The 26,334-nt window shown below is 42.5% G+C and overlaps 1 protein-coding gene across 1 annotated transcript in view; it reads right to left on the bottom strand.

Moving 5' to 3' along the window:
• The window catches only part of FNTB (farnesyltransferase, CAAX box, beta), a 97,933-nt gene that overhangs the window by 36,386 nt on the left and 35,213 nt on the right, over nt 1-26,334 (bottom strand). The window contains exons 2-4 of the mRNA XM_006891806.1: nt 24,749-24,813; nt 16,013-16,085; nt 13,269-13,360 (exon numbers count right to left, since the gene is read on the bottom strand). Coding sequence (XP_006891868.1) covers nt 13,269-13,360; nt 16,013-16,085; nt 24,749-24,813 — 230 coding nt within the window. The remainder of the gene's footprint in view (nt 1-13,268; nt 13,361-16,012; nt 16,086-24,748; nt 24,814-26,334) is intronic.

Genomic DNA, 26,334 nt, shown 5'->3' with positions numbered 1-26,334 from the left:
GCAACCTAGAAGACACAAATTTGACTAACAAGTTATAAGTACATGAGTCCAAAAATTATGGAAAAGTAAAAGAAAAGATTCTTTCATTGTTTTACAAACACTCCCCCAGGTCCCCGGTTTTCCAATTTTGTCAGTACCATTTGATAAAGGGACTGTTATTTCCTCACTTAATGGACTTCTTCTCCTTGTCAAAGATTAACTGACCATATTTTTTGTTCTTTTTGACCAAATATTTTTCATACTTTTTGTTCCATTTACCTCATTGGATCTATTCCCCTTGCCTATAGCATACTTCCCAACCTTTGAATTTTATCTAAAACAGTGGTGGTCTAATCATTGGGTCGCACAATTTGATGGGTGTGGAGTAAAGGAAAGGGGAAAGATCTGTTGAGAAAAGCAATGCATATGAACTTTGTAAGTAAACCAATATAAAATAAAAATTTTATAATAAAAAACAACAACAGTGGTGTTCACCTCCTTCTTTTCCCTTGGCCTTCCATGTGTATTTCAAGAGATACCTTCTTATTCCTCTTGCTACTTAAGCCCAAGTGGGCCACTACTCTTTTTTCCCCCTTTACTCCCAGTCATAGTATTAATTCACCCATTATTACCAATGCATCTTGATTGCACGTTCAGTCGATTTCTGACTGCAAAAGTTGATAAAAGAAATCTTCTGTTTCCTCTTCTTTCGCTCTAGTTGTTGGTGCATATATTTGAATGATGGTAGTATTCACTGGACTTCCTTGTATGCGTATGGATACCACCTTATCACTCACAACATTTTCTTTCAAGATGGATCTAGAAATAACTTTTTAACTATGGAAACAACTCCATTTTTCTCACCTTTCATCTCTAGCACAGTAGAGATCATCTGATCATCATGATCATCTGATTCAAAATGTCCCATGCCAAGCCATCTCATTTCACCAATAGCTAGTGTATCAATAATTATACGTTCCATTTCTTTCTTAACAATGTCCGATTTTCCTACATTCATGCTTCTCACATTCCACGTTCCAATCACTAGTGTCTACTTACAACTGTTCTTCCTTCTTTGCATGTCCATGTTTGAGGGCTCGGCCTCCGTTGTCATATCTGTTAGTCTATGTGTGCTCTATTGTATGCAGGGTTATTTCAGAAGTGGATCCTTCTTCCTAGTCTGTCTTAATTTGAATGCTCAGATTTAGAAAAGCATCTGATAGACAAGCATTTTACAGAAAGGAACATATGAAAAACATTTCCCCAATTACAGAAGCAACCAACAGATTCAGTGTTGCTACCCACCCCTGGCACATGTGTCTTGACCCACCCCTTTCTCTATTCCACAAGCATCCCCTTCCACCCCCGCCTATGCCATTCAATACCTCTCTCCCCTTATCAGAGGAATGTCTATCTGTGTTTCATTGACTATGCAAAGGCATGTGGATCAGAACAAACTATGACTAACTCTGAGGAGAATGGGAATTCCAGAACACTTAACTGCACTATGCAAAACCTATACTTGGACCAGAACAGAACAAGGAGACATTGCACGGTTCAAAGGTGTACACCAGGGATGTGTCCTATCACCATATCTTTTCCATCTACATGCAGAACAGATCATCCAGGAGGCTGAGCTCTATGAGAAGAAGTGTGGCATCAGGATTGGAGGAAGACTCATCAACAACCTGTATATGCAGATGACACAACCCTGCTTGCTGAAACTGAGGAGGACCTGAAGTATTTGCTGCAGGTCAAGGACTGCAACCATAAATATGGATTGAAGCTTAACATCAAGAAAACAAGATTCTCACCACTGGGCCAATTACCAGCATTATGATAGACAGTGAAGAGACTGAAATTATTAACAGTTTCAGTTTGCGTGGATCCACAATTAACACTCTTGGTACCAACATCCAGGAAATCAAAAGACAAACTGTACTGGGAAAAGTCTGCTGTCAAAGACCTATCCAGAGCACTGAAGAGCAATGATGTCATTCTGGAGACTAAGGTGTGCCTAATACAGGCCACAGTCTCCACAATACTTGTTTACGTCAGAAGGCTGGGCAATGACTAGGGATAATACAAAAAGAAGTGATGCTTTTGAGCTATGGTCCTGGAGAAGACTATTGAATATACAATGAACTACCAGGAGAACAAACAAGTTCATCGTAGAGAGAGTGAAATCAGGCTGCTCCTTGGAGGCAAGGATTCTGAGGCTTCATCTGGTATACTTGAGCCATGAGGCAAGGAGGAATCAGTCCTTGGAGAGGGGCATCATGCTTGAAAGGGTGGAAGGGCAGCACAAGAGAGGAAGAACCTCAAAAGGATGGATTGATTCAGTAACTGGGATAACAGGAGTAGGTTAGCACAGGATAAAAGCAGGGTTCAGGGCTATTGTACACAGGATTGCTATGAGTCTCAAGCAACTCGACTGTACATAACAACTCCCATTAAGACACAACTATATGGTACAACCACTCTGAAGGCAGTTTAGCATTTCCTCAGAAAGCTGAACATAGAAATTCCACTATTCCACTGTTTGGAATATACTCTAAGAAAATGAGAACTGAGGCACAGAGACGTGTACACTATGTTCATAACAACATTATTCACCATCATAAGAACATGGAAACAGCCCAAGTGTCTAACTACAATAGAATGGATTGAGAAAGTATGGTACATTCATACTATGGAATGCTATGCAGCATGCACAAGCAATGATTTTGAAAATCACTACCTAACATGGGTGGGACTAGAGAGCATTACACTAAGTAAACTAACTCAGTCCTATAAGGACAAATGCTGTATAAGACCATTATTGTAGACATAGAAAGGTAACTAGTAAAAGGTGTATGAGGATCCAAGGGGGGAAAGGTGGAAGCAGAGGGGTGAGGAAGTGAGGGAGGGCTGGAGAAACACAGGGTGCACAATTTGGTGGGTGGAGGGAGAGATGGGTACAGGAAATGGGAAAGATGTAGTGTGAAAAGTAATATATACAAACTTTGAAAGTAAACCAGTATAAAAGAAAAATTGTATTTAAAAAAAAATAACCACAACTAGATTCTACCTCATTGGGTAGGGGGACTAAAAAAAGGAGACTTCTCTTGGGCAAACCTCATGTGGCCACTTTCAGAGAGGCTCTCTGCCTCATATCACAAGAACAAAGCACAGTATATGGATTCTTGGAGAACTTTACATAATAATCCATAAAGACTACTGCTGTTGTGTGTTGCCAATTCGACTTTGCAGATCCCCAAGTGACAGAGCAGAAAAGGCCCATAGCGTTTCCTAGGCTATAATCTTTATGGGAACAAATAACCAGCTCTTTACACCCACAGAGTCGCAGGTGAGTTCAAATCACTGATCTTTTATTTACCAGCTGACTGCTTAGCCCACTAGGGCTCTAACAAGGCTTTTTGGTTAAATTTTTTGAGAAGAATTGTTTACTGAGGGGCTCAGCATATTGAAATAGCCCTCACCACCAAGCATAGCATCAGGTTACCCAGAAGTTACAGTCTTCCCTTTAAGGTCGAACTAGAGACCCCCATTTGTCCTAAGTTGCTGGAAAGGGCTACTTCAGTGAAGTCCTGGTTATCAGGAATCAGCAGGGCTCACAGACATCCTCTCAGGACAAACCCCCAGGTAAGAGAACAAGCTGCAAACCCATGTCCGTTTTTTCCTGGGCACTTCTCATTTCATTCCTCCTTATCTACTGTTGCCAGACGGGCCACATATAGTTAATTAATCTCCACTAAGACACAAGTTTATTACTGCCTTCCTTGTCATATGTGATTACCTCTGATTTCAGATCTTCCATTATCTAAACAGAGACAGCAATAGAAAACGCTGCTGCCTTGTTTGAGTTCTGATTTAATCACAGATTGAAAAGAATAAACATTCACTTCTATTCACACCTAACACTTCACTGTAGGAAATGTAAGGATTGGAACTGACGGTGGTAATAAGGAAAGAAAGACAGCTCTGTGGCCTACACTTAATACCAATTACCACAGAGAACTGAATCTGTTCTTAACATATTTTCTAAACTTTGGTCAATTCTTGTTTCATTTTCCAGAAATAAACAGCTTAACAAGCTCACATCCTAACAAGGTTGGCTACAATAGCATACACGCTTTGTGCATCACAAAACCATAAGGTTTCAGCTTGCACAAAATTTAATTGTACATTTAGCATTAAATAAAGCTAAAGAACAAACAAACATCCCCTAGTTATCCAGTCCCTCCCCTGCTCTCAAGATAGAATGCAGCCAAATGCAACACTCCTGACCCTGTAGAGCCAAGTCTGAAATGTGCTAGGATCTGAATGTACCAGACACCTTCAAATCCCCTCTCCATTCCAACCTCTCTCAGCTGACAGGCTGCATCTGACTGTCTACGGGGTGGTGCTGGCGGACTGGGGGTTGGGCTTTCCCTGAATCTCAGACTCTTCCGGATCACAGGACGTTCTGACCCAGGGCCTTAAGAACTTGCACCTTAAGTAGCTGGCAACTTTGGTCAGGACTACCAGCTGTCATTTGCAGAATTCTTGGTTGGTAATGCTGAAAACCATGATATTGTTAATGACAATTCTGTCAAATGGGCAGAAAAATCATCTTGGAGATCAGAAATTCACCAATGAATATAAATATTTACAAGCAGGAAACACTGTTTAAACTTCAAGAAGACCACACTTTGTGAAAGCAAACCTTCACAAGTTCATTCATTTACTTTATGACCAAAAAAGCTAGCAGATCAGTACTCTGCTATCAGCTAAATCTGTTTAAAATTGATCAAAAAATATGAGGAAGCACGTCCTTCTCAATTATGTGACAATTATCAGCAAATCAGGAAACTATTTTCTACTTATGGGGATCTTTCAAACAAAAAAAAAAAAAAATGTGTCCCAGAATCACTGGAGAGCTAACAAAGAACTCGCATGTGCTAAAGAGGGAAAAGAGCCTGAAGTGCCAGACTTTTAGCAGATTCTCAGATAATCTGAATTTACACATGGTTTGAGAGCCACTACTCTAGACACCTTAGTCCTCAAACTGACATCATTGCTCCTCAGTAATTTGGAGAAGTCTCTAACTGCAGACTTTCCCATTCCCCAGTACAATACAGCTGCTGATTTCCTGACTGCTGGTCTAGTACCAAGCATGCTGGTCTGCTTCAGGTCATGGGCTTTCCAATCACTTGCCTTTGAGCTATGATTTTGGAGAAGAGGAATGAGTATTCCACGAACTGCCAAAAGAACAAATAGATAATGTATTGGAGAAAGTGCAGCCAAAGTACTCCTTGGAGGCAAAGATGATAAAGCTTCATCTCACATACTTTGGACATGTTGCTAGGAGGGGCTATTCCTTGGAGAGGGATATGATGCTCGGAAAGGCAGAGGGTCAGCAGAGAAGAGGAAGACTTTCAAGTAGGTGGACTGACACAGTCACTGCCACAATGGGCTCTAGTGTGTCAGGAGGTGTGAGGATGGCGTAGGATAGGATAGGATTTGGATCTGTTGTTCCTGGAGTCACTCTGGGTCACACTTAACTTGACAGCACCTAACAACAACAAAAACTCTAGACATGGTTGTACACTGGAGTCCAGGCCAAACTCAATGCCAATGAAATAAAAATCCCTAGGGTGAGACCCAGGTGGCAAATACCAGGACCTCTCTATCTCTCAGGCAGAGAATTACCTGGAATCTTCTTAAACTCTGGATCTAATTCAGTAGATCTTGACAGACCTGAGGTTCTGTATTGCTAAGAAGCATCCAGCTGAAGGCACTGCTGCTGATCTGAGAATTACCTTTTGGGCAGCAATGCTATTAGATCTGCACTGTCCGACAGGTGCCACTAACCAAATGTGGACATTTACATTTTCATGGCAATTAACAAGTCACTCAAGACACAGACTAAATGTTCAAGTGTCACATGTAGCTAGTAGTTACCAAATGAAACAGTACACATAGCATATGTCCATTATCACAGAAAGTTCTGATAAACAGCAATGATCTTTCATTCAACCACTTAGGAGTACTGAAAACTTAGAACAGGATCAAGTTCAATGCTAGACTATGAGTCCTGACATGTTGTTAGGACTGAATACATCATCTAACAAGTGATAGATTCCTGCTACCAGGGTCACCAACCTAGATGAAAGATTCAAAAGCATGTACAGTAAATAAGGAAATAATAAAGAACAAGCAGAGAACATTTCCACAGTGATACTGAAAGTCCCAAATAATAGAATTCAAATAAAAGGTCAATAGGAAGAAAATGAGGAGTCAATATTCTTAGTACAAAGGATGTTGATTGTGGAACCCTTGGTACCAGCAATTAGGAAATCAGCAGGCATATTGCACTTGGAAAGTCTGTAGTCGGGGACCTCTCCAAAATTCTGAGGAGCAATGATGTCAGTTTGAGGACTAAGGTGCATCTGATTCAGACCATGGTCTTTCTGATCACTTGCTATTCATCTGAGGGCTGGACAATGAATTAGGATGACAGAAGAATTGATGTCTTTCATCTGTGGTGCTGGAGAAGAGTACTGGACATACTATGAACTGCCAAATGAATGAACAAGTACATCTTAGAGAAAGTGCAGCCCCAGTGCTCCTTGGAGGCAAAGATGATAAGGCTTCATCTCAACTACTTTGTTCATGTTGCTAGGAAAAGCTATGCCCTAAAGAGGGACATCAGGATTAGAAAGGTAGAGGGCTGGAAAAAGAGAGGAAGACTCTCAACCAGATGGACTGACATAGTGACTGATGCAATGGGCTGGAGTGTGTCAGAAATTATGAGGATGGCACAGGATAGGGCAGGCTTCAGATCTGTTGTTCATAGATTTACTATGGGTTTTACTCAACAGCACCTAACAACAATAATAATATACTTAGAAGGAGCTTTGGTGGCCGAGTGGTAAGGAGTTATACTGCTATCCCAAAAGCACACAGTTCGAATCTACTAGCTGCTCCATGGCAAAAAGATGGACAATCCTCTCCTCTGCGATTTACTGCCCTTGAAAACCCTCTGAAGTTGGTTCTGATTGGAAGATACATACAACAACAACTATAATATACTGAGGGATGGCAGGAATGGGGATGCATAAAGGATATAAATACAAGATGTGAAATAGCCAGAAATGTAGCAGAAAAAGAACCAAAGGTCCTGAAGTTCTAAGCAACAAATATGCTTGTCAAAAGCATTATAAACTAAGTGATGATTAGAACTGTATCTGGCCCTAGCTTTCTTTTCCAACATTCAGATTGTTGTTGTTATTATGTACCATTGAGTCAAAGCCCTCTAGCAGGTCTGCAAAGGCAGTAAATCACACGGGAAGAGACTGTCCATCTTTCTCCTGTGGAACAGCTAAAGGATTCGAACCATGTGTCTTATAGTTGACAGTGCAGCTCCTTACCACAAGGCCACCAGAGCTCTCTTTATGGCTAAATATATAGGAATATTACACAAACAACCATACACAGAAGCTCCCCAGCCAAAACTTGCAAGTATATAAAGGGTAATTATGAAAAAATTCTGGAAGCAGGAGTGGCATCCACTTCCTAAATAACATGACTCCGGAAACTCTATGAACAGTTGTAGAGGGGCTTCAGGCCTTTTGTTCATAGGGTCGCTATGAGTGGTACTTGACTCGAAGACCATCAACAACAACATGAAAAAACTTAGGGAGCTCTGGTGGTGTAGCCCGAAAGGGGGTTGCGTGGCTAGCCCGGAGGCGGGGCCTCTCTTTTCGAATCCACCAGTGGCTGTGCACGGGAAAGATGGGCAATCTCCTTCTGTGTGATTTACAGCCTCTGAACTCCCACTGGAGGGTCAGTTATGAGTTGATAGTGATGAGACTGAATGGCTAGGAAAGCATCCTGGAGCGGACTAGCTCAGGGGCAAAGACAACACAGATGAGCTGACATGACAATTCTTCTAGGATTATTAATCTTGCATCTAGTCTTTCAAATTCCCTGTTGTAAAATGGCTCCTACTAAAATGAACATTCCCTAAGCAGTGGAAAGACAGCCAAGGCCTCTTAATTTCTGGAGGCCAGTACTGCTTGTCAAGCCAGATGGGTTATCTGACCCTTCACCAAGCAAGGGTAATCTTTCGGACAGCAGCTATTTTAAAATTATGGTCAAGTCTGCACGTGGTTATTCTAGAAGAGGGCTTTCTTAGCCTTAAGCAGCCCCTGAAATGCAGTGTTTAAGTATCTGACTGGTAACCAAAAAAGCTGCTTTTGGAATGCACCAGCCCCTCTATGGGGAGAGAGATGGGGCAGTTTGCTTCTGTGAACATTTACAGCCTCAGAAGCCATATGGGACAGTTTTACTCTGCCCTACAGAGATGCTATGAGCCACGACTGGCAGCAGGTTTGGGTCTTTTAAATTCAGGCAATAGGTTACTAACAATCTCTTCACCGTGAAATGGTAAAACATTGGCATATCCAATTTTGACTTTTTTCCCCTTCTTGTTTTGTACCGTCGAATCAGATTCGTCTAGTACAGGAGGAGATTGCCCCTCCTTCTCCAGCAGAGCATCTTGTAGATTCGAACTATGCACCTTTGGGATTGCAGTGCAGCTTCTTTGCCACTAGGCCACCAGAGCTCCCTGGCATATCAAATTTTGAATTTAGGTTTACAAAAAGCATTATGTGCTGGAACGTCCTAAATTGATTGAAGATAAGTTTTATATTTTCTAGAAGCTTAAAACCTAACTTTAATAAGAGCGTTGTAGTCTCTGACTCCTATTTTATTGCATTTTATTAATGTAGCTTTCAATAATAAAGCATGAGAGTTCTCATTAAAGGGCACTTCCTTCGGGGATGAAAGCACTAAGTAAAGCAAATGTGATTAGAATGGTTCCAAAGTATTAATTTATTTTATGTAAAAAAGCATAAAAATGTATGCGTGCAATTTCTTAAGAGTGGCAAGCTAAATGTGTGCCTGTGAATATATTATTATCGAAACACCTAACTGTCGGTCTGGCCAAGTCACCGTCGCTGACAAACGTGATTTTGTCCACTAGAGGGCACTCAGCATGTTACAGTGCTCCTTAAACAGAAGCACAATCGTAAACAAAATAGGAGAGTGAAAAGCCCTGGTTTGTGTACGCACACGAACATTCACAATAGTCAGGGGAAGGCGGGGTGGAGAAAGGGAGCAAAAGCCAATAAAACTCCAAAGCTAAAATCAAGTGGAAGTACTCTGTATTAAGCAGTTTGAAGAAACATCCTCTATTTTTACAGACATCATTAAGGTTGTTCTAAACACTGACCCCATGCCGTAGATTCATTTGTAACCTGTAGTAATCCTACAGGACAGAGGAGAACTGGGTTTCCAAGGCTAAAATCTTTCTGTGAATGGGCAGTGAATAGTAGCCAAGGGCTTCCCCACTGAGCCACCAGGGTTCCCTGGATTTTAACTAAAGATTGCTTATTTCCCCACAGGTTAGAACTATAAGGCTCTGTTTATTACAAATATTATCTGTACTAGTCATCACCTGCAAGTTACAAAACTAAATCCATAATTGGTAACTACAGAATTTCTTAAATGTCTTTATGTCTTTTTGCTCAGAAGAACCACAAAGAAAGTGGTTTTGGTTTTTCTCTACTAGTTTATTTGCTCAAATACAAATTCAAACAAATTCTTCATTTCCCTCACCTCCCCATCAAATTGTAGAACCCAAGGATTAATCTTCCCCTCCCCCTGCACAGCCACATCCCTCTGCTTCCAGCCTCTCCCATCCTTCCTGGATCCTTATACTCATTCTACAATATTTTTATTTATTTATACAATATTTATCACAAGAAAAGTGTGTTTTTTTAAGGCACTCCTGCAGGAGAAATTCTCAGTTAGCAACTATCACAGGATTCCTGAATTTAGTCTAGAAATAGACTGCCAGGCCTTTCTTCCAAGGTGCCTTTGGATGATTCACCAACCTTTTGGTTAGCACCTGAGTGCCGAATCATCATGTTCACTGCCAGGAGACTCCTTATTTTAAAACACACACACATACGCACTCGCACGTGCACCTATGTGTGTGAGAATATATATATGTCAACCTCGCCATCTCAAATGCACTCATTCCCACCACTCCAGTCACAGAATCGATCCATCTCACTGAAGGTCTTCCTCTCCTTTGCCGCCCCTCCACTCTCCCAAACATGATGTCCCTCTCCAAGGACCAGTCCCTCCTTGCAACATGCCCAAAGTATGTTAGACAAAGCTTCAGAATCTTTGATTCCAAGGAGCATTCTGGCTTCACCTTCTCCAGGACAAACCTGTTTGTTCTCCTAGCAGTCCATGGTATATTCAACACTTTTCTCCAGCACCACAGCTCAAAGGCATCAATTTCTCTTTCTATCATCCCTACTCACTGTCCAACTCTCTGACGCACAGCACGTAATTGTGAAGACTCTAGCCTGGATCCGGTGCACCTTAGTCTCCAGCCTCACGTCGTTGCTCTTCAGTATTCGAGAGGTCCCTCACAGCTGAATTTCCCAGTGCAATTCATCTCCTGATTTCCTGGCTGCTGTTACCAAGAGTGTTGACTGTGGAACCAAGTAAACTAAAACTGTTAACTATCTCAATCTCTTCACCATCCATACTGATGCTGCCAATTGACCCAGTGGTGAGAATCTTTGTTTTCTTGATGTTGAGCTATGTAAATAGGTATATATGTGTGGTGGTGGTGGTGGAGTTATTAGGTGCCATCAAGTATAGCAACCCAATGAACAACAGATATGAACCCTGTCCTATCCTGTGCCATCTGTAGACTTCCTGACACACTAGAGCCCATTCCAGCAGTCACCACGTCATTCCACCTGGCGAGGGTCTTGCTCTCCTTTGCCGACCCTCCACCCTTCCTAGCATCACGTCCTTCTCCAAGGAATAGCCTCTCCTAGCAACATGCCCAAAGTATGTGAGGCCAAGCCTCATTATTCTTGCCTCCAAAGAGCTCTCCGGCTGTACCCTCTCCAAGACATATTTGTTTGTTCTTTTGGCCATCCATGGGATATATTCAGTGCCTTTCTCCAATACCACAACTCAAAGGCATCAATTTTTCTTCTGTCATCCTTATTCACTGGCCAGCTCTCAGATGGATAGCAAGTGATCAGAAAGACTATGGCCTGCATCAGACACATCTTAGTCCTCAAACTCAGACGTCATTATTCCTCAATAATCTAGAGAGATCTCTATCTGCAGATTTTCCCAGTGTAATGGGTCTCATTATTTCCTAACAGCTGGTACCAAGAGCATTAATTGTAGATGCAAGCATGATGAAACTGTTGACAGTTTCAATCTCCTGTTCACCCATCATGATGTTGCCTATCAGTCCAGTGATAAGAATCTTTATTTTCTTGACATCGAGATTGTATGTGTTGTGTGTATACCTGTAAGTATATGTAGGGAGCTCCAGTGGCTTAGTGGTGAGATGTGTTGCTGCCAAACCTAAGGCACTTAGTGCGAATCCACTCGCTGTTTCATGAGAGAAAAGATAGGCAATCTCCTCTCATGTGATTTTAAGCCTCTTAAAGCCTACTGGAAGGCCAACTATATGAGTCTGTTCCAACTTGACAGCACATAATAACAACACATGTGTATATAAAACTTTAAACGGGTGCACAGTAGTTCCTTGGATGTATTACATCATAATTTATTTACATTTTTAATTTTATAACAACCCCCAGGGGTGCATATTTAGGTTGTTTCCAATAGTTCACTGTGGAAAAACCCTTTAAAGGGTCCCCTCTCTGGTGTGGCCACCAAAGTTTTCCCACTTATTTCCTCAGAAAAGGCTTCATTATAAAGCAACTATACAAATTAGGAAAAAACTCAAAATTGACTCTGACCTCAGTTCTTCCACTTCAGAAATCCCTTGTCATTTTCCCTTCCCTCCTTTACTGGGCATCTGTCAACTCTCACAGAATCTCCCTGTTTCTTTCTTCTCTCCTGCAACTTTCCCTTTACACTAGAGTACATCCTGGTTGTGGATGTGTGGGGGAGAAACTTCCCAAACAACCCACAGCCCCAACTGGTATTTCAAAAACACATGGGCCTTTATTTTGACAATTAAATTCCTGTTACTGCAGAAATTGTGTCCAACTCAACTTCCAGCGCTAGAAGCAACTTGGCTTGCTGCAGCATCCTGATGATTAAGACAATGCATATTTTTTCCTCTCCCTCAGAAAGCTTTGTACATATCACAAGGGTTAATGGCCTAATTCTTCATTATCTCCCCCATCCACATTCATCACAAGACACCCTGCCCAGGAAGGCAAGAATGAGAGGTTATTGTTAAGACAGAATGAATGAGACAATGTGCCGTTCTGTTCTTCTGACCTGACAATGTGACCAGGGCAGGGGCGCTGTGACCAGGCAGGGGCACCGGCTGGGCCTCCCTGCCTCCTGGCACAGCTGCCTCTGTGAGCTGCAGAAACAAGAACCTGGCTCAGGAGCTTCTCCTCCCAGAGTCCTCTTCGTCAGGAGCTTCTCCTCCCAGAGTCCTTTTTCTCAGAAGCCTTTCCTCCTAGAGTCTTCTCCTTCACGAATACCAGGAGGAGCAGATGAAGTCAAGATGGACAAGCCCTACCTCAATAAGAGCTTGGCCACTGGATCTGACTCCTGACTACACTTGTCCATCCTAATGTACTAACACTGGAGTGATGATCGGCTTTTTTCTTTGTTCAAATATAAACTGTGGCAAGCTTCTGAGAATGAGATGCCACAATGAGAAGACCAGCTTGGGAAGAATCTTAGTTGCCCAAATTTCAAGTTATAAATCAGACATTTAAAAAAATTGTGAGTCATATCATTCGCACACTGAGATGGCAAAGCATTTCATCAAAAACTCTATTGTTCCCTCAGGCACTGCATCAATACGATGCATCTACGGAGGTGTCTTTATGTTCCCTGGGATGGCACACAGTTTCTCACAAAGCTATTTAAGATGTTTATTGTACTTTCTGGAAAAATCCTGTCTTTCACAGTCGACGAGGATGACTTTCTTCAAAGACCAGAGCAAGAGCCAAAACAAAGGCCCACGGAAGAAACCAGAATCTTTCTGTTGGGAGTTCAAAGTCTTATTCTACCCACCAGCTTCTCATAGACTTCTAACAAGGGGGAGTTTCAGGAAGTTATTAGAGGCCAAGGAAAGGGCAAGGGTTTCTTTGTTACACTCTGGGTTTTCATTCAAAACAAAACAAACCATCAGAAACCCCATAAAATTCAAGGTCAAAGCAAAAATTTCAGACAACACCCCGATTTCCCAGAGCCAGACTCACTCTGCAGCCACCATCTGGGGGATGGGTTCATCTAGCAGTTCCAAGCTGTGCAGGATCCAATAGCAGAGCCATGGGCGGCTGGCATCCAGACACTGTGGTGGGGAGAGGGGAGAAAACACACACCGCTTATTCAGAATCAATCTGAAACACTGCTGACAAGGCAGATTCTGTCTCACTCCTGGCAACCCAGCTAGGGGGAGGAGGGCACCCTATGGACAAGAAGGCTTGAGAGATGCTCTCTTTGTGTTCTCAGCCAGGGGCCAAAATGGATATAGACAAGGAGAAAAGGAAAATGAGGCAAACAACTTTCCTTCCACCTGGTGGGTCCTTGTCTAAGGAAGCCTAAGCAAGTACTTCTTATACACCAGGATGTCATGTGCTGCTATTTCCTCAGTGTGGACCCAGGGAGATATTGAATTTCAAGAAGGGATTTCCTGGCTTAACTCATTCATTGATTTTGGAAATATTCAGCAAGAATGTACCTGTTCTAAGCACTATATTACACACTAGGGAACGATAATGAATACAATTTGGTTCCTATTCTTGAGATGCCCTGCATACAGACTGTGCAGGGCTATCTTTGTGGAAAAGGGCCCTAGAGAGATACGTAAATACAAGCTTCCTTGGATCTTCCTGGAACAAAGTGGCATATAACACACGCATAAACATAAATAGATTAAGGGCTGTAACCAGCAAAAACAGGGTCTTAAGAAACATACAGAAGACTAATTCTTAACTGTGGGGGCTGGTGAAGGCTTCCAAAGGTGGTATGTGAATAGATCTTGATCCTAACTCAAGCCATCAATATTCAGTGAGCATTCAGAGCTAAGCAGGGCAGGCAGCAATGGACAGACTGAAAACATATGAATGAAATTCAGAGAAATTAATTTCTTACAGATTATAAAGACAGCAAAGGTTAGAGTAGAAACAAAAATTGTTCTTCAGACTCCCAGTCCAATGCTCTTTGTGTTGGCTTCAAGTGGCCTTCTTCATCAATGTCAATCCAGAGCTGTGGCTGTCTGCAAGCCCACTGCCAGTGAGACAGTCTGATATGGGACTAAACACTTTGTTATACATTTGGCTTGTTTGGGTTTGAATCCCAGTATCTCCTCTTACTAACTATGATTACATGCAATGCCTGTTCCCTTATCTGTAAAACGAATACCTACCTCGTATGGCATTTTTTTAAACTAAATGAGATAATGAACGTTAAGCTTTTAGCTTGAGTTCCAATAAACCGTTAGCTATTCTGGTTAATTACAGCAGGATGGACTACACTCTAATCAAAAGCCAGATTAAGTCCATGAAAGCACTCTGCTTAGAATGTTTTGTTTAGAAGTGGCTGCTATATTTTACTATTGGATGATTCACACAAAAAAGGCTGGATTCCTGGGTTCGTATGAATAAAGAATGCGTAGGTCTGCAATTCTGATGGGAACAGGGTGAAACGTGACAGCGTCAGTCAGCCTCAGTCTCCATTTATCCCATGTCACTTATTTAATGCTTTTCAGCTGTGACAATGGAGAAGAGTACTGAGTATCCCACGAATTTCCGGAAGGACAAACAGATATGTCTTGGTCAAAGTGTGGCCAGAATGCTCCGTGGAGGCAAAGGTGACAAAGTTTCATCTTATATATTTTAGGCATACTGCTTGCTGTGTACTGCTGAGTTGGAACCAATGCTTAACTGATCCTCCAGAAGATTTTCAGAGGCAGAAAATTACATGGGAGGGGACTGCCCATCCTTCTCCCACAGAGAAGCTGATGGATTGGAACTGCTTGAAAAAGGCTACTCCTTGGATAGCGGTATCACACTTGGGAAGCGGAAAGTTAGTGCAAGAGAAAAAGCCCCTCAACGACATGGATTGACGCAGTGACTGCAGCAATGGGCTGAAATGGGTCAGAGATGATGAGTACGGCACAGGATAGGACCAGGTTCAGACTTGCTGCTCATAGGGTCACTATGAGTCATATTCGACTCGACGGCACTAACAATAACAAGCTGCCTGCTCGGCTGTTCACAGGCATTTGAGTTTACAAAGCCCTGACAGAACAAATGTAGGCTCTTCACCACCATCCCAAATAAGCAGCAGACTCAAAGTAGGACTGTTATGTGTAAAGTGACACAGGAAAGCTGGAGGCTCCCACTCTTCTTTGTTGCCCTCAGCCCTACTCCCAAGCCCTTATTCCCTACATAAGCCCGTTCCACACACCTGAGGTCTCTCGTGGTTTCTGAGGAATGTGGTTTAAAAAAACCTACTTACTAAACTGCAGTGCTCTCTGGGATTTATAGACTGTAGACTGGTCCTAAGGCCAGTAAAGAACTTAGACCAGTTAACGGAGCAAAGCAGCTCTCGTATCACAATGGGTACTTGGCTGCTAACTGAAAGGTAGTAAGTTCAAACCTCCTATTGCTTGTTTAAGATCTATTCCTGTAAATATTACAGCCTAGAAAACCCTACAGGGCAGTACTAATCTGTCACATGGGTTGTCACATGAGAAGGCATTAACTCAATAATACACAACTAAAATAGGGCAAAGGGTTAGGGAATGACTAGGGAACTTTAGCTAATTGTCAACGAGTGTTTGCTCCTTTTAAAAAAGGACCGGCTTCCTCTTGAGCTGTATGGTCCGAGATGAATCTGCAACAGACCAGGCTCCTATGTCTTTTGTACTGGAACAGGAAAAAAATGGGAAACATGTGGCTAATAACTTAAGAGAATGTGTTCCTGGGCAACGTGTTACCTCATAGGCATCTGTCAGCTGTCGAAGGCCTCTTTTCAAATAATGGAAGTGCTTCTCTCTCTGCAAAATAAGCCTGAAAGACAAAGAGCATGTAAGTCTACTCTCATAGCTTCTGCTTCCACCCCTCTATAGGAACACACACACACACAAGCACACACACAAGCACACACACACGCACATGCACACACACACACACACGCTTCTGAGCTCTCCTCCACCACTCTACAGAAACACACACTCACACTCTCTCTCTCTCTCTCTCCCCCTTTCACTCCCTGTTTCAAGAAATTCCCCAGCAGCCGCTAGGTAGATAGATACCCAGCAAATTATTTAACACAAAAGCAGGTAAATCAAAGAAACCAACAACCAAATGTTTCTCAAGTGCCTGAAAACCAAGTTGGCAAAAAGCCACCTTCATGACGGTTGACTCTGGGCTAACAGAAAAGCCTCAATGAGCACAGGCAGCTGGTTAATGGCAATCTACCCACAAAGTGCCTCCAGGGGCTAACTAAGGACTGGTACCTTCTTGCTCCTCATCTTTTAACCAGTTTAATCTGACCTTTATTTACCACTTCTCTGACTAAGATACCTCTGCCATTTAACAGTCATTTCTTCTAGAATCACTTCTCCGATGTCTCTAGTTTATATCCTGCTCACCTGCCCTTCAATTATCTATTATTCCCTCCCTGAAATTCCACCTCCTATGTGCGACTCACAGCCTCGGCCAGAGGACCATGTTTGTATTCCGTAGTCCGTTGCTCTCCTTGGCACTGATGCCAGCAGAACTGGTTTTATGACAGAATGTGCCACCCGTGGCCGCCTGCCCTGACAACGGGGAAAGGACAGAGCTGTACTTCTTGCTTGGTCTTGCAGGTAGGAGCCCTATGTGGTCTTACACAGAAGAATGGAAACTAGAATGTCAACACATTCCCCCTGCTTGCTGATTAGATAGAAAAACAATGCAGCAGTGCTGTCTTGTCTAGGATTTTTCAATTCAACGAATGTATCTTGAACACCCCCCACACTATGAACAGAAGAGAAAAGACCATTAGTGTGGTTATTCATCCTGAGAAAAGCTTCTACTAGAGAACGGGAAATAAGATAACGAATGAAGAGATAAAATACTGAGGTTCAAAAGGGACATGAGGGGATGTCATTCTAGTAAGGAAGAGAGGAGAGGTGAGACTTACGGTGGACAGCCCTGATGGAGGGAGAACAATCTTACAGGTAGAGATGTGAGGAAGAGAAGAGATGTGGAGGTGAGTATGAAGTGGGAGGTGTGGCAGTTCAGTCAAAAGGAAAATAAACTAAGCACAGCTAGCAGAGCCATGGTCTGGACGGTAGCAGGTGCCCCAAGCTCTCCACCTCCCCTCTGTCCACCAGACCGAGGCAGCCAGAGCTCAACCTGCGGGCCCAGCAGCAATACTTAGAACAGTCCAATAGAAGAGACGTGGCCCGGTGGAATGGCTACACTGACGACCTCCTGGAGGAATGATGAGGACTCACTCTCCATCTGGGTCTCTGTCCCTGGGAAAACTTGTGTTAACATCATACCAGCTGAGGTTGGATTTCTTGTTGGCAAAGACCAGCCAACACTTGGGGGCCAGAAATGTTCTGTGATCCAGGAGCCACTATTAGTGGATGGGGAATACACCATGGATCATTGCACCAAAAGTGCTGGCAGAGAGCCTGCCTTCAACCTCACTGTCACCATGACAACCAAGACACAAGCCCTGCTGATGGCGAAAGGTGTCCACAGTGGTTTGAAGAGCAGAAATGTTATGAAATGGCCTCTCACCTGTGGTGTGCTCAGTACTGACCTCGTCTGCTCCTTTCCCCACTGCCCCTCCTGCTGCTTTTGCACCCCTATTCTTCTCACATACATACACCATTATTATTTTTGGGGGGCCATAATCCCACATAGTCTTTATTGCTGCCAAAACCACATGGGACAGGGGCCAGAGCTGGATGAACAGACACTTTCCCCTACCTATACTTCTCCTTTGTGTAGTTCGAAACTTTTTGGTTTTGGGGTTTTTTTCCTGAGTAAAAAAAAAAAAAAGAAGAAGAAGAAGAGGCATAAAGTAGAGGTACAGAGCTTCCAACACTGATGGAAACATTCTCTGCCTATGTACTTTAATGGAGCGCTGGTGGCTTAGTTATAAGGAATTGCACTACCAACACAAAGATACAGGGTTCGAATCCACGAGCTGCTTCATGGGAGAAAGACGGGCAACCTCCTCTCTTGTAATTTACTGTCTCTGAAAACCTGCTGGAGGGCCAGCTCTGAGTCAGTCCTAACTCAATGAGACATAACAATGCTCTCTAACAAGGAGAGCTGGGAGTCGAGTCTGTACTGTGTTCCACTGTAACCAAAGTAGAGAGTCTATGATAGTTCAAAGCCACCAGCAGCTACGTGGGAGAAACACAGGCGGTTTTCTCTCACAAAGATTTACAGCCCTGGAAGTCTGAATGGAGGGTCACTATTAATCAGAACCAACCCGACAGCAGTGAGTGAGACGCTGTCTAAAGCGGCTGCCACATGTGCTTCCCGAGCCCTTGAAATGGGGCCAAAAAAAAAAAAGAAATGGGGCCAGTGTGACTAAGGAACGGAACCTGCTGACTTTATTAAAATTTAAATAGCCAGGGGTGTCTTATTAATGGCCATCCTCAAGCATAAAAGCATGCAAGAGGAGTAAGGTGGGATAAAATTGGCCTGAATGTTAGGAATAAAGAAGAGTGGAAAAGGTGACTGGGGTCTAGAATAATAGTTGAAAATTTTCTACTTATTTGAGTAGGCAAAGGGAAGCCCTGAAGGCTTTTTGAGCTGTGAATAAAATTAATAGATAAATTTGCTGTCAGGGACCTCTTCAGAGTAACAAAAAACAACGATGTCAGTCTAGAGACCAAGGTGAGCCTAATCTAGGCCTTGGTCTTCACAATTACTTGATATGCATCAAAGAGTTGGATAATGACTACGGATGACAGAAGAAGAACCAATGCCTTTGAATTGTGGTGCTGGAGATGAGTCTTGAATATACCATGGACCACCAAGGAAACAAATAGGTCTGTCCTAGAGAGGGTGAAACCAAGTTTCTCCTTGGAGGCTAGGATTTTGAAGCTCTATCTCACATACTTTGGGCATGTGGCCAGGAGAGACTGGTCCTTGGAGAAGGACAACATTCTCAGAAAGGTGGAAGGACAGTGCAGGAGAAGAGATGGATTGATAAAATAATTGGGGCAATGGGGGTTGGTGTGATGGAATTAGTAAGACTGGCTCAGGACAGGGCAGGGTTCAGGGCTGCTGTACATAGGGTAATTATGGGTTGCAGGCAACACAATGGCACATAACAACAACAACAATAGAACTGTGCATTAAAAATTATCTGACAGCAAGAGATACTCAGTAGGAACTTACAAGCAGAACTGAAGGCAGGCACTGACATGGGGAGAAAGATGAGGTGGGAGGACTGCTAGTGTCAGCCAGGTTAGGGAGCACTAGCAGGGGACACAAGATAAGCTGACTCTCAGACATGAGAAATTCAAGGCACCAGAAGTACGCTGAGGAGAATATGGCAACTCAGCAGCTAGAAACACATATCTGAAGCTCAGGAAAGAGATTCAGGTGACACATACAGACTAGAATCATTTCCTGCCCAGGTGAAGCACAAGGAAGAAAGAAAGAGATGAGGGGAAGAAAACAGAATACAGAACTATGAGCAGATCCATCTTCTTGGAGAGAGGAAAGGAGATTGAGAAAGAAATGAAGAGTCTACACATGCAGAAGGAGAACAAAGACACTTTCATGCCACAGGCACCAAGGGACAAAAGAATTCCACAGAGGTATGGAGGAGTGGCAAATGATGTGGCAGGACTGAGGGCAAGGAGGGCAGTGGTGGCAGCAGGCTCTCTGCTGCAAAGGGTGATGACAGGGAAGGTCATGAAGAGGAGGAGGCAAGACTTCTTTTCCTGAAGGACCACTGGTGCATGCACTAGAGAATCTACACAAGATGAATAAAAGGATGGGGCAATCACCTCCTGTGTGATTTACAGCCTCTGAAAATTTGCTGGCAGGTCAGCTGTCATTGTGTTCAGACTGGACAGCACATAACAAGAAATGGCAGTAGTGAAGGCCCAGCTGAGACTTAGTAGTGCAAAATTTGACGGAAACCAGGCAGCAGACACTATTAGATGATTAAAAAATAAACAAAAACCTTGCTGGAATTCATCGACAAAAGCAATGAATGGAGAGAGGCCTGCTAGGATAAGGGTTGGCACGATGGGAACAGCCAAAGTCACAAAATCAAAGTGAAACAGCTGCTCATATGAGCTGGCCCTGGCTGAGCAGGTTGGAAGACAAGCCCAAAGTGGCTACTAAGGGTAAGAACCAAGAGAGTCCAGGAGGCCATGGGCAAACGCAGGCAGACCCAGCAAGAGAAGGGTGAGAACTCAAAGCCAGGAAGAGTAAGCACAGAATTCTCACTAGAACTCCTGATTTCTAACTTTTACCAGATCTAATGAGTGGCCTTGTGAGTTTTTGAGCTGTTAACCCAAAGGCATATGGCTACCCCTCAGGAGAAAGATGAACAATTTCCTCCCATACAATTTATAGCCTCTGAAAACTTGCCGGATGGTCAGCTAGAAACCAATTCCAAACTCAGCAGCAATTAATTGGTCTGAATGAGTCACAGTTAGGTTTCCTTTAGGTCATTTTCCCCCTCTGACAAACAGGCAAAAAAATTCATATAAGCCAAGTCTGCCCACAGGGGGAAAAGGGACAACAGTGTACACCAGAGGAGAACGTCATCCAACTATCCAGATAGGGCACACTAATTCACTAATTCCATTCAAAACTTTCTTTCTTTTCTTTTTTTTTAATGTCTCCCAATACCCCCTTTTAAAAAAAATTATTATTATTTTCTTTTGTGTATGTGTGTGTAAACCATCGAATCTGATTCAACTGGTACAGGAGGAGGTTGTCCCTCCTTCTCCAGCAGAGCATCTGGTAGATTCAGACATCAAGTCTTCAGGATTCTGGTGCAGCTCCTTGCCATGAGGCCACCAGAGCTCCCTTCAAAGTTCCTTCTAAATTTAAAGTTGTGTGGCCTTAAAGATAATGTTTTCTACATCAGCAAAGGTTACAGCCTTGGAACTTTATGGGGCCACTTTATTTGGTCCAACAGGGTCATTATCAGTTGGAACTGATACAAAAGGGATGTACTTTGTCAGAACATGTGTTCGGTATGTCTGTTTATGCGACTACACCACGGCTCTGTGAGGAGGCTCATGTCTGTCTTCAGCATCAACCACAGCGCGTGGCAAGGAGCAGGCTCGCATCTACTTGCTGAATAAACAAAAGAATATGGAACATACAGTCAGTTTTCTGACTGACTAAAGGAGGCTGTTCTCTCTTGATCCATATCCCTTCAACTTCAAAGAACCATAAACTTCAAAAGAAAAGTTAAAATTTAGTTTTGCAGGGCTAGGAGAGCAAAGACTAGTCTGAGGTAAGAATACACTGTTGGTCAATGGTTCTGTCAGTTCTCTCATGAGTATTTTCTGTCCCTCTCAGTGGTTTTTCCCTCCAGAGAAGTGAGCCTTTGGTTGTGACTGATGGGAAGACAAGGATTTGAACCACATACATTTTGGGTTGGCAGTGCAACTCCTTCGACTAAGCCACCAGAGTGCCATAGATGCGTATTTCATGTATTTCATGTTTTTTACTAAAGTAAATGTAGTACATAAATAAATTATAAGTGGGAAAGAGTAAATTCATAAGGGTGTAGGACAGGGAACAGAACCAACAAGGAATGAAAAATTAACTTTAGGGGGAAAGCACAGTATTGACAAACAAGGCTATTTAAAAGCATGGTTAAGAGGATGCAAATTTCATTGTTTTAAAATGAGAAAAAATAATTTCTGAGATAGAGAATAATAGTAAATGCATCAACATTTATTTTCAGCCTTGAATTTCAGCAAAAATCTGCTATTCAGCTTGGCTTCTCAGGCAGCTGAGGAGGCAAATGCCCACGTCAGCATCATTCCTGGCATCCCTGGACCTGTGTGTGGTCACTAGTCCTGACTGTGTGATCCCATCACAGCAGATCAGCACAATGACCTCAAAGACAGAAGCGAGAGTTATTGCTAATAATGGAATAGCCACCACAGCTGACAGCATTTTCTTCTTACATGCTACTGTGAGATTTTCAATCTGGGTATCAAAACGTTAAAGATTAACATTATGATAATAGCTTTTAAAGTCGTGATACATTTTCAGACTTAGATCCTAGAAGTTCATTCCATGATAATGATGTTTGGAATCAGTTTTACATTGACATATTGCTTTTAACACTCAACCATTTGGCTAAAACATGGATGTCTAGGATGTTAATTAGCATTCCAATTACCATCAGGTAATTACCCACCTTCATAGGCAACAATGATAAAATGAGAAATGTCAGGTTCCTGAAAACAAACCCAAAGCCTTTATATCTTTTATTACCCCAAGAGGAATAATTTTTTGTTTCCCACCCACACCTGACCCAAACCTATGAATCAGAAACTTTTTCTTTCACTCCTTTTTCTCTTCCCACCCTCCACAGCATGAAAACAACTTCACCCTAGACTACAGTCTCTCATTTCCCCTCACACAACAGGAAGAAAAAAGAAAAAAGGTAAATCCACGGATTCTATTCTGATGGTGGGTGAAAAAGGGACACCAAATGATCAAAGGTCTCTTAGGTTGGAAAACATGTTGAAAGCAAAGGACATGGAGACTCAGACAGTAGACAGTGACTCAGACCCCAATCAGTGAGTCATTTACGGGTGCAACAGTGAACAACAGGGGCAACAGAGGTGGGAAGAGGAGGCACCATGCTGCCGATACTGTTCTGAGAGACCTCCCATTCCGTGGGTTGTTTAAACAAACAGTGTCATTTGCTAATCTCCAGCTGTGCCTCAAGACAGAGGATTAATGTTACCATTTCTGAGCTTTGGGTGGATGCAGCAGTTGAGCTGAGCAGTTTAAGGAAAGACTCCTAATGAGTTGGTATCCTCCTTTCCTGGGAGGTGGGATGAAAAGAATTCCTCTTTCCCCACCAATGCTGTCAATTAGCCACTTGTTTTCTGCAGTAGCTAATTAGAATTTTCTGCTAGAAATTTTTTTCTAAAATAAATGTTTTTATTTTAATTGTGCTTTTAACAAAAGTTTACAGAAAAGTTAGATTTTAGGGGAGCTCTGGTGGCCTAGTGGCAAGAAACTGAACTGCAATCCCAGAGGAACACGGTTCGAATCCACCAGACGCTCTGCCGGAGAAGGAGGCGCAATATCCTCCTGTACCAGTCAGATCTGATTTGACGGTACACGTACACAAAATTAAAAAAAAAAAAAGAAAAGTTAGATTTTTCAATCATTTGTTGTTGCATATTTTAACCCCTCTCCCTCCCTTCCTCCTCCTCAAGTTGACTTTTTTTCTACTAGGTATTTTGGGTTTGGGGTTTTTTTTTATTTTTAAGGAAAGAGTGGGCAGGGGGGAAAAAGATATAAAGTTCTCTAAGACTGGATGAGGGAGCTCTGGTAAGCTAATGGTAAGGAGTTGTGAAGGCACACAGTTCAAATCTACTAGCTGCTCCCCGGGGAGAAAGATGGTCCATCTCCTCACATGCTACTTACTACCTCTGAACACGCACTGGAGGGTCAGCTATGAGTAGGTTCTGATTAGACAGCAGACAAGACAACTGGGTGCATTTTTAATGTTCTGGTAAGGAGAAGTGTCCTAGTACCCCTGCCAGGATTTAGGCTGTGAGGAAGTCTCATGAAGTCAGGAGAGAGGCCAACAGTGGTGAGGGGCTGCACTTCACACCCCTTAGATCTACAGCAAGAGTGGGTCAGTGAGCTGCCTAAATACACTCTGTTTAGAGACTGTCAAGGAGAAGCCACTCAATCATTCTCATTCAAATAACCATCATGCCAAGTTCTCCACTCCTGGTCAGTTTTCCTGGCTGGACGAGGATAGTTTTCCTGGCTGGGTGGTAACACTGGATGGTTTCTGAGAGGCAATTTATAACGAGAAGCAAAATGCTAATAAAGGAATGGAATATCCTTAAGAAATTTTAGTCTGATGCATTACAAAACATTGAAGAAAAAGCAAATATAAAAATTCACATGAAAAACTGAATTTCCGTTTATAACTCCCTTTATGAAATTTCTGATGGCAGGGGACATAACAGATTTCAACTTGATAAGATTCAAGGAAAAGAAGAGATTCACTTCGCACTTGAAATTTCATCCTTGGAAGCTGCTGCACGATCACCAATGAGAATCACGCTCGTGGCAGAAGCTCAAACTGCTTAACATTTTCCCAGTCGAATAAAAACTGCTATTAAAGAAATCCCTTACTTTGCCAGCCTGGGACTCTATATATCTACTTCAAAGTACAACGAAAAAAAGAAACACTTCGGAATTCTTGATCTGAACAGCAGACCAGCAGGATGCAGCTAAGAAGCTAAACCATGAACTTTCTTCATTCCTTGTCCCATCTCCAGCCCTCAGAGCTCAGGCCTTGACGGCATTCCCACGCTGAGGAAGGGAAGTCATCTGAGTCACAGCATATGCAGGGGCCTCAGAGCTTAGAGGTGGGTAAGCTCAGACGTTGGAGCTCTCCCAACCACAGCCAGGTGCTGCAAAACTGACTCTCTACTCATGTATGTCCCTTCAAACTCCAAACCACAGCTTACCTTGGAACAAGATGGTTGAACTTATAGGTACTGAAGACCTCTTGGATCTTTTCTTCTACTTTTGCCTGGAAAGAATGCAAGATATGGAAGAGAGAAAACAAATATAACAAATATAGATGACACCTCTATCAACTTTATCCTATACTCTTCTATCAACTATTGCCACAACTGGCAGGGGTTGCTTGGTGTGGTTGGATATATTACAGTGCTATAAGGTTGAATTCCGAGTTCTACAGGGTAAACAAGCAGATGCAGGACAATGGCTGAGTATACATGTGGTATCTATTATACTCAATTATCTTAATAACTTAGTCCATAATGGTCATTTTTAAATTGGACTCCCTGGTACCAGTTACTCAAGAAGGAGATAAAGGGACATACATTTTGTTTGCAAGGTTTGTTTGGTGTTCATTAACTAACCATTCTTAAAGATACAACTCATTCCTGTCATAGTTCTTATTGTTATATTAAACTATATCAATAAAGCATCAAACACCCTAATTAGGGAGCTTATTAGAACACCAATCACTTAGAGTCAAAGGGATAACAAATTTGGGCATTTCGCACACATGAGGACTTCACAGTACCATAAACTGAAGGGTCTTAGAAGATCAAGATACAAGAGAAACCAGATCACCAGTCTTCCGTGAAGACCTCAGCTCATGGGGGTCTCCTAGTACAGCCTTGAGAAGGGACAGGGGCCTGACGAGGATGCAGCTGGCTAACAGGGCAGTTTTCACCTTCATCAGAATCCCTGCCCTTTTTAGTGAGGCATGTTCTTGCTGGCACTTCAAGACACATATTAACTGTCTCCCCTGGAACTTAACAAAAATATGCCATTTCTTTCTGAAATACCCACTGAGTTAGAGCTTCTTATCCCTTAGACAACTGCAAACATCTATTGCAATGATCAGTGATGTGAGTCATCGAAAATGGAAGGCAATTTAAAATTCATTTATGTTTAGTCTTAGGACATGCTGTGGTATTCATCTTCAAACCCGAGTCTGAGGGATGATCAGGCTAAAGAATTTATAGTACATTAAAAAAAACAGGCTGAAGTCACTACAAGAACCTGACTGAAGAGGAATAAGAAAGTAATGTTGTCCCAGATTCTCCAGTTCTTTTCTTCCACTCCAGATACTCATATGGGACTAATCACTAGCCTAAATAAAATGCAGATAACATTTCTCATTCACACTTTCCTTAGCTCTACGTGAAATAGGATTGAGAAATACATGTCAGTGAAGACATAAGCTAAAGATCTGCCTAGGATATATAATACTGTGATATGTGACTGAAATGATGAATTTTAATAAGACAACAATTGGGAGGGGGAAGTTAGAAAAACTCACTTCCTTTACCCAAATGCAAACCCATTCAAATCTCTATGATTTAAAAGTAAAAAATGAGCCTGTCTCCTCCTCTGCATTCTGATACCTGGACTGCTAGGAGAAAAGTACCCAACTTTATTAAGAACTTAATAATATGAATCTGAAGAGGACCTGAAGCGCCTACTGCAGAGTGTCAAGGACTGCAGCCTACAATATGGATTGAGGCTCAATGTCAAGAAGACAAAGATTCTCACC

Source organism: Elephantulus edwardii, unplaced genomic scaffold (assembly GCF_000299155.1).
Source record: "Elephantulus edwardii isolate Elephantulus edwardi_28Jun2011 unplaced genomic scaffold, EleEdw1.0 scaffold00104, whole genome shotgun sequence".
Lineage (NCBI taxonomy): Eukaryota > Metazoa > Chordata > Mammalia > Macroscelidea > Macroscelididae > Elephantulus > Elephantulus edwardii.
Note: the sequence above shows the minus strand (reverse complement) of the source record. Positions and strands in the feature narration are given on the sequence as shown.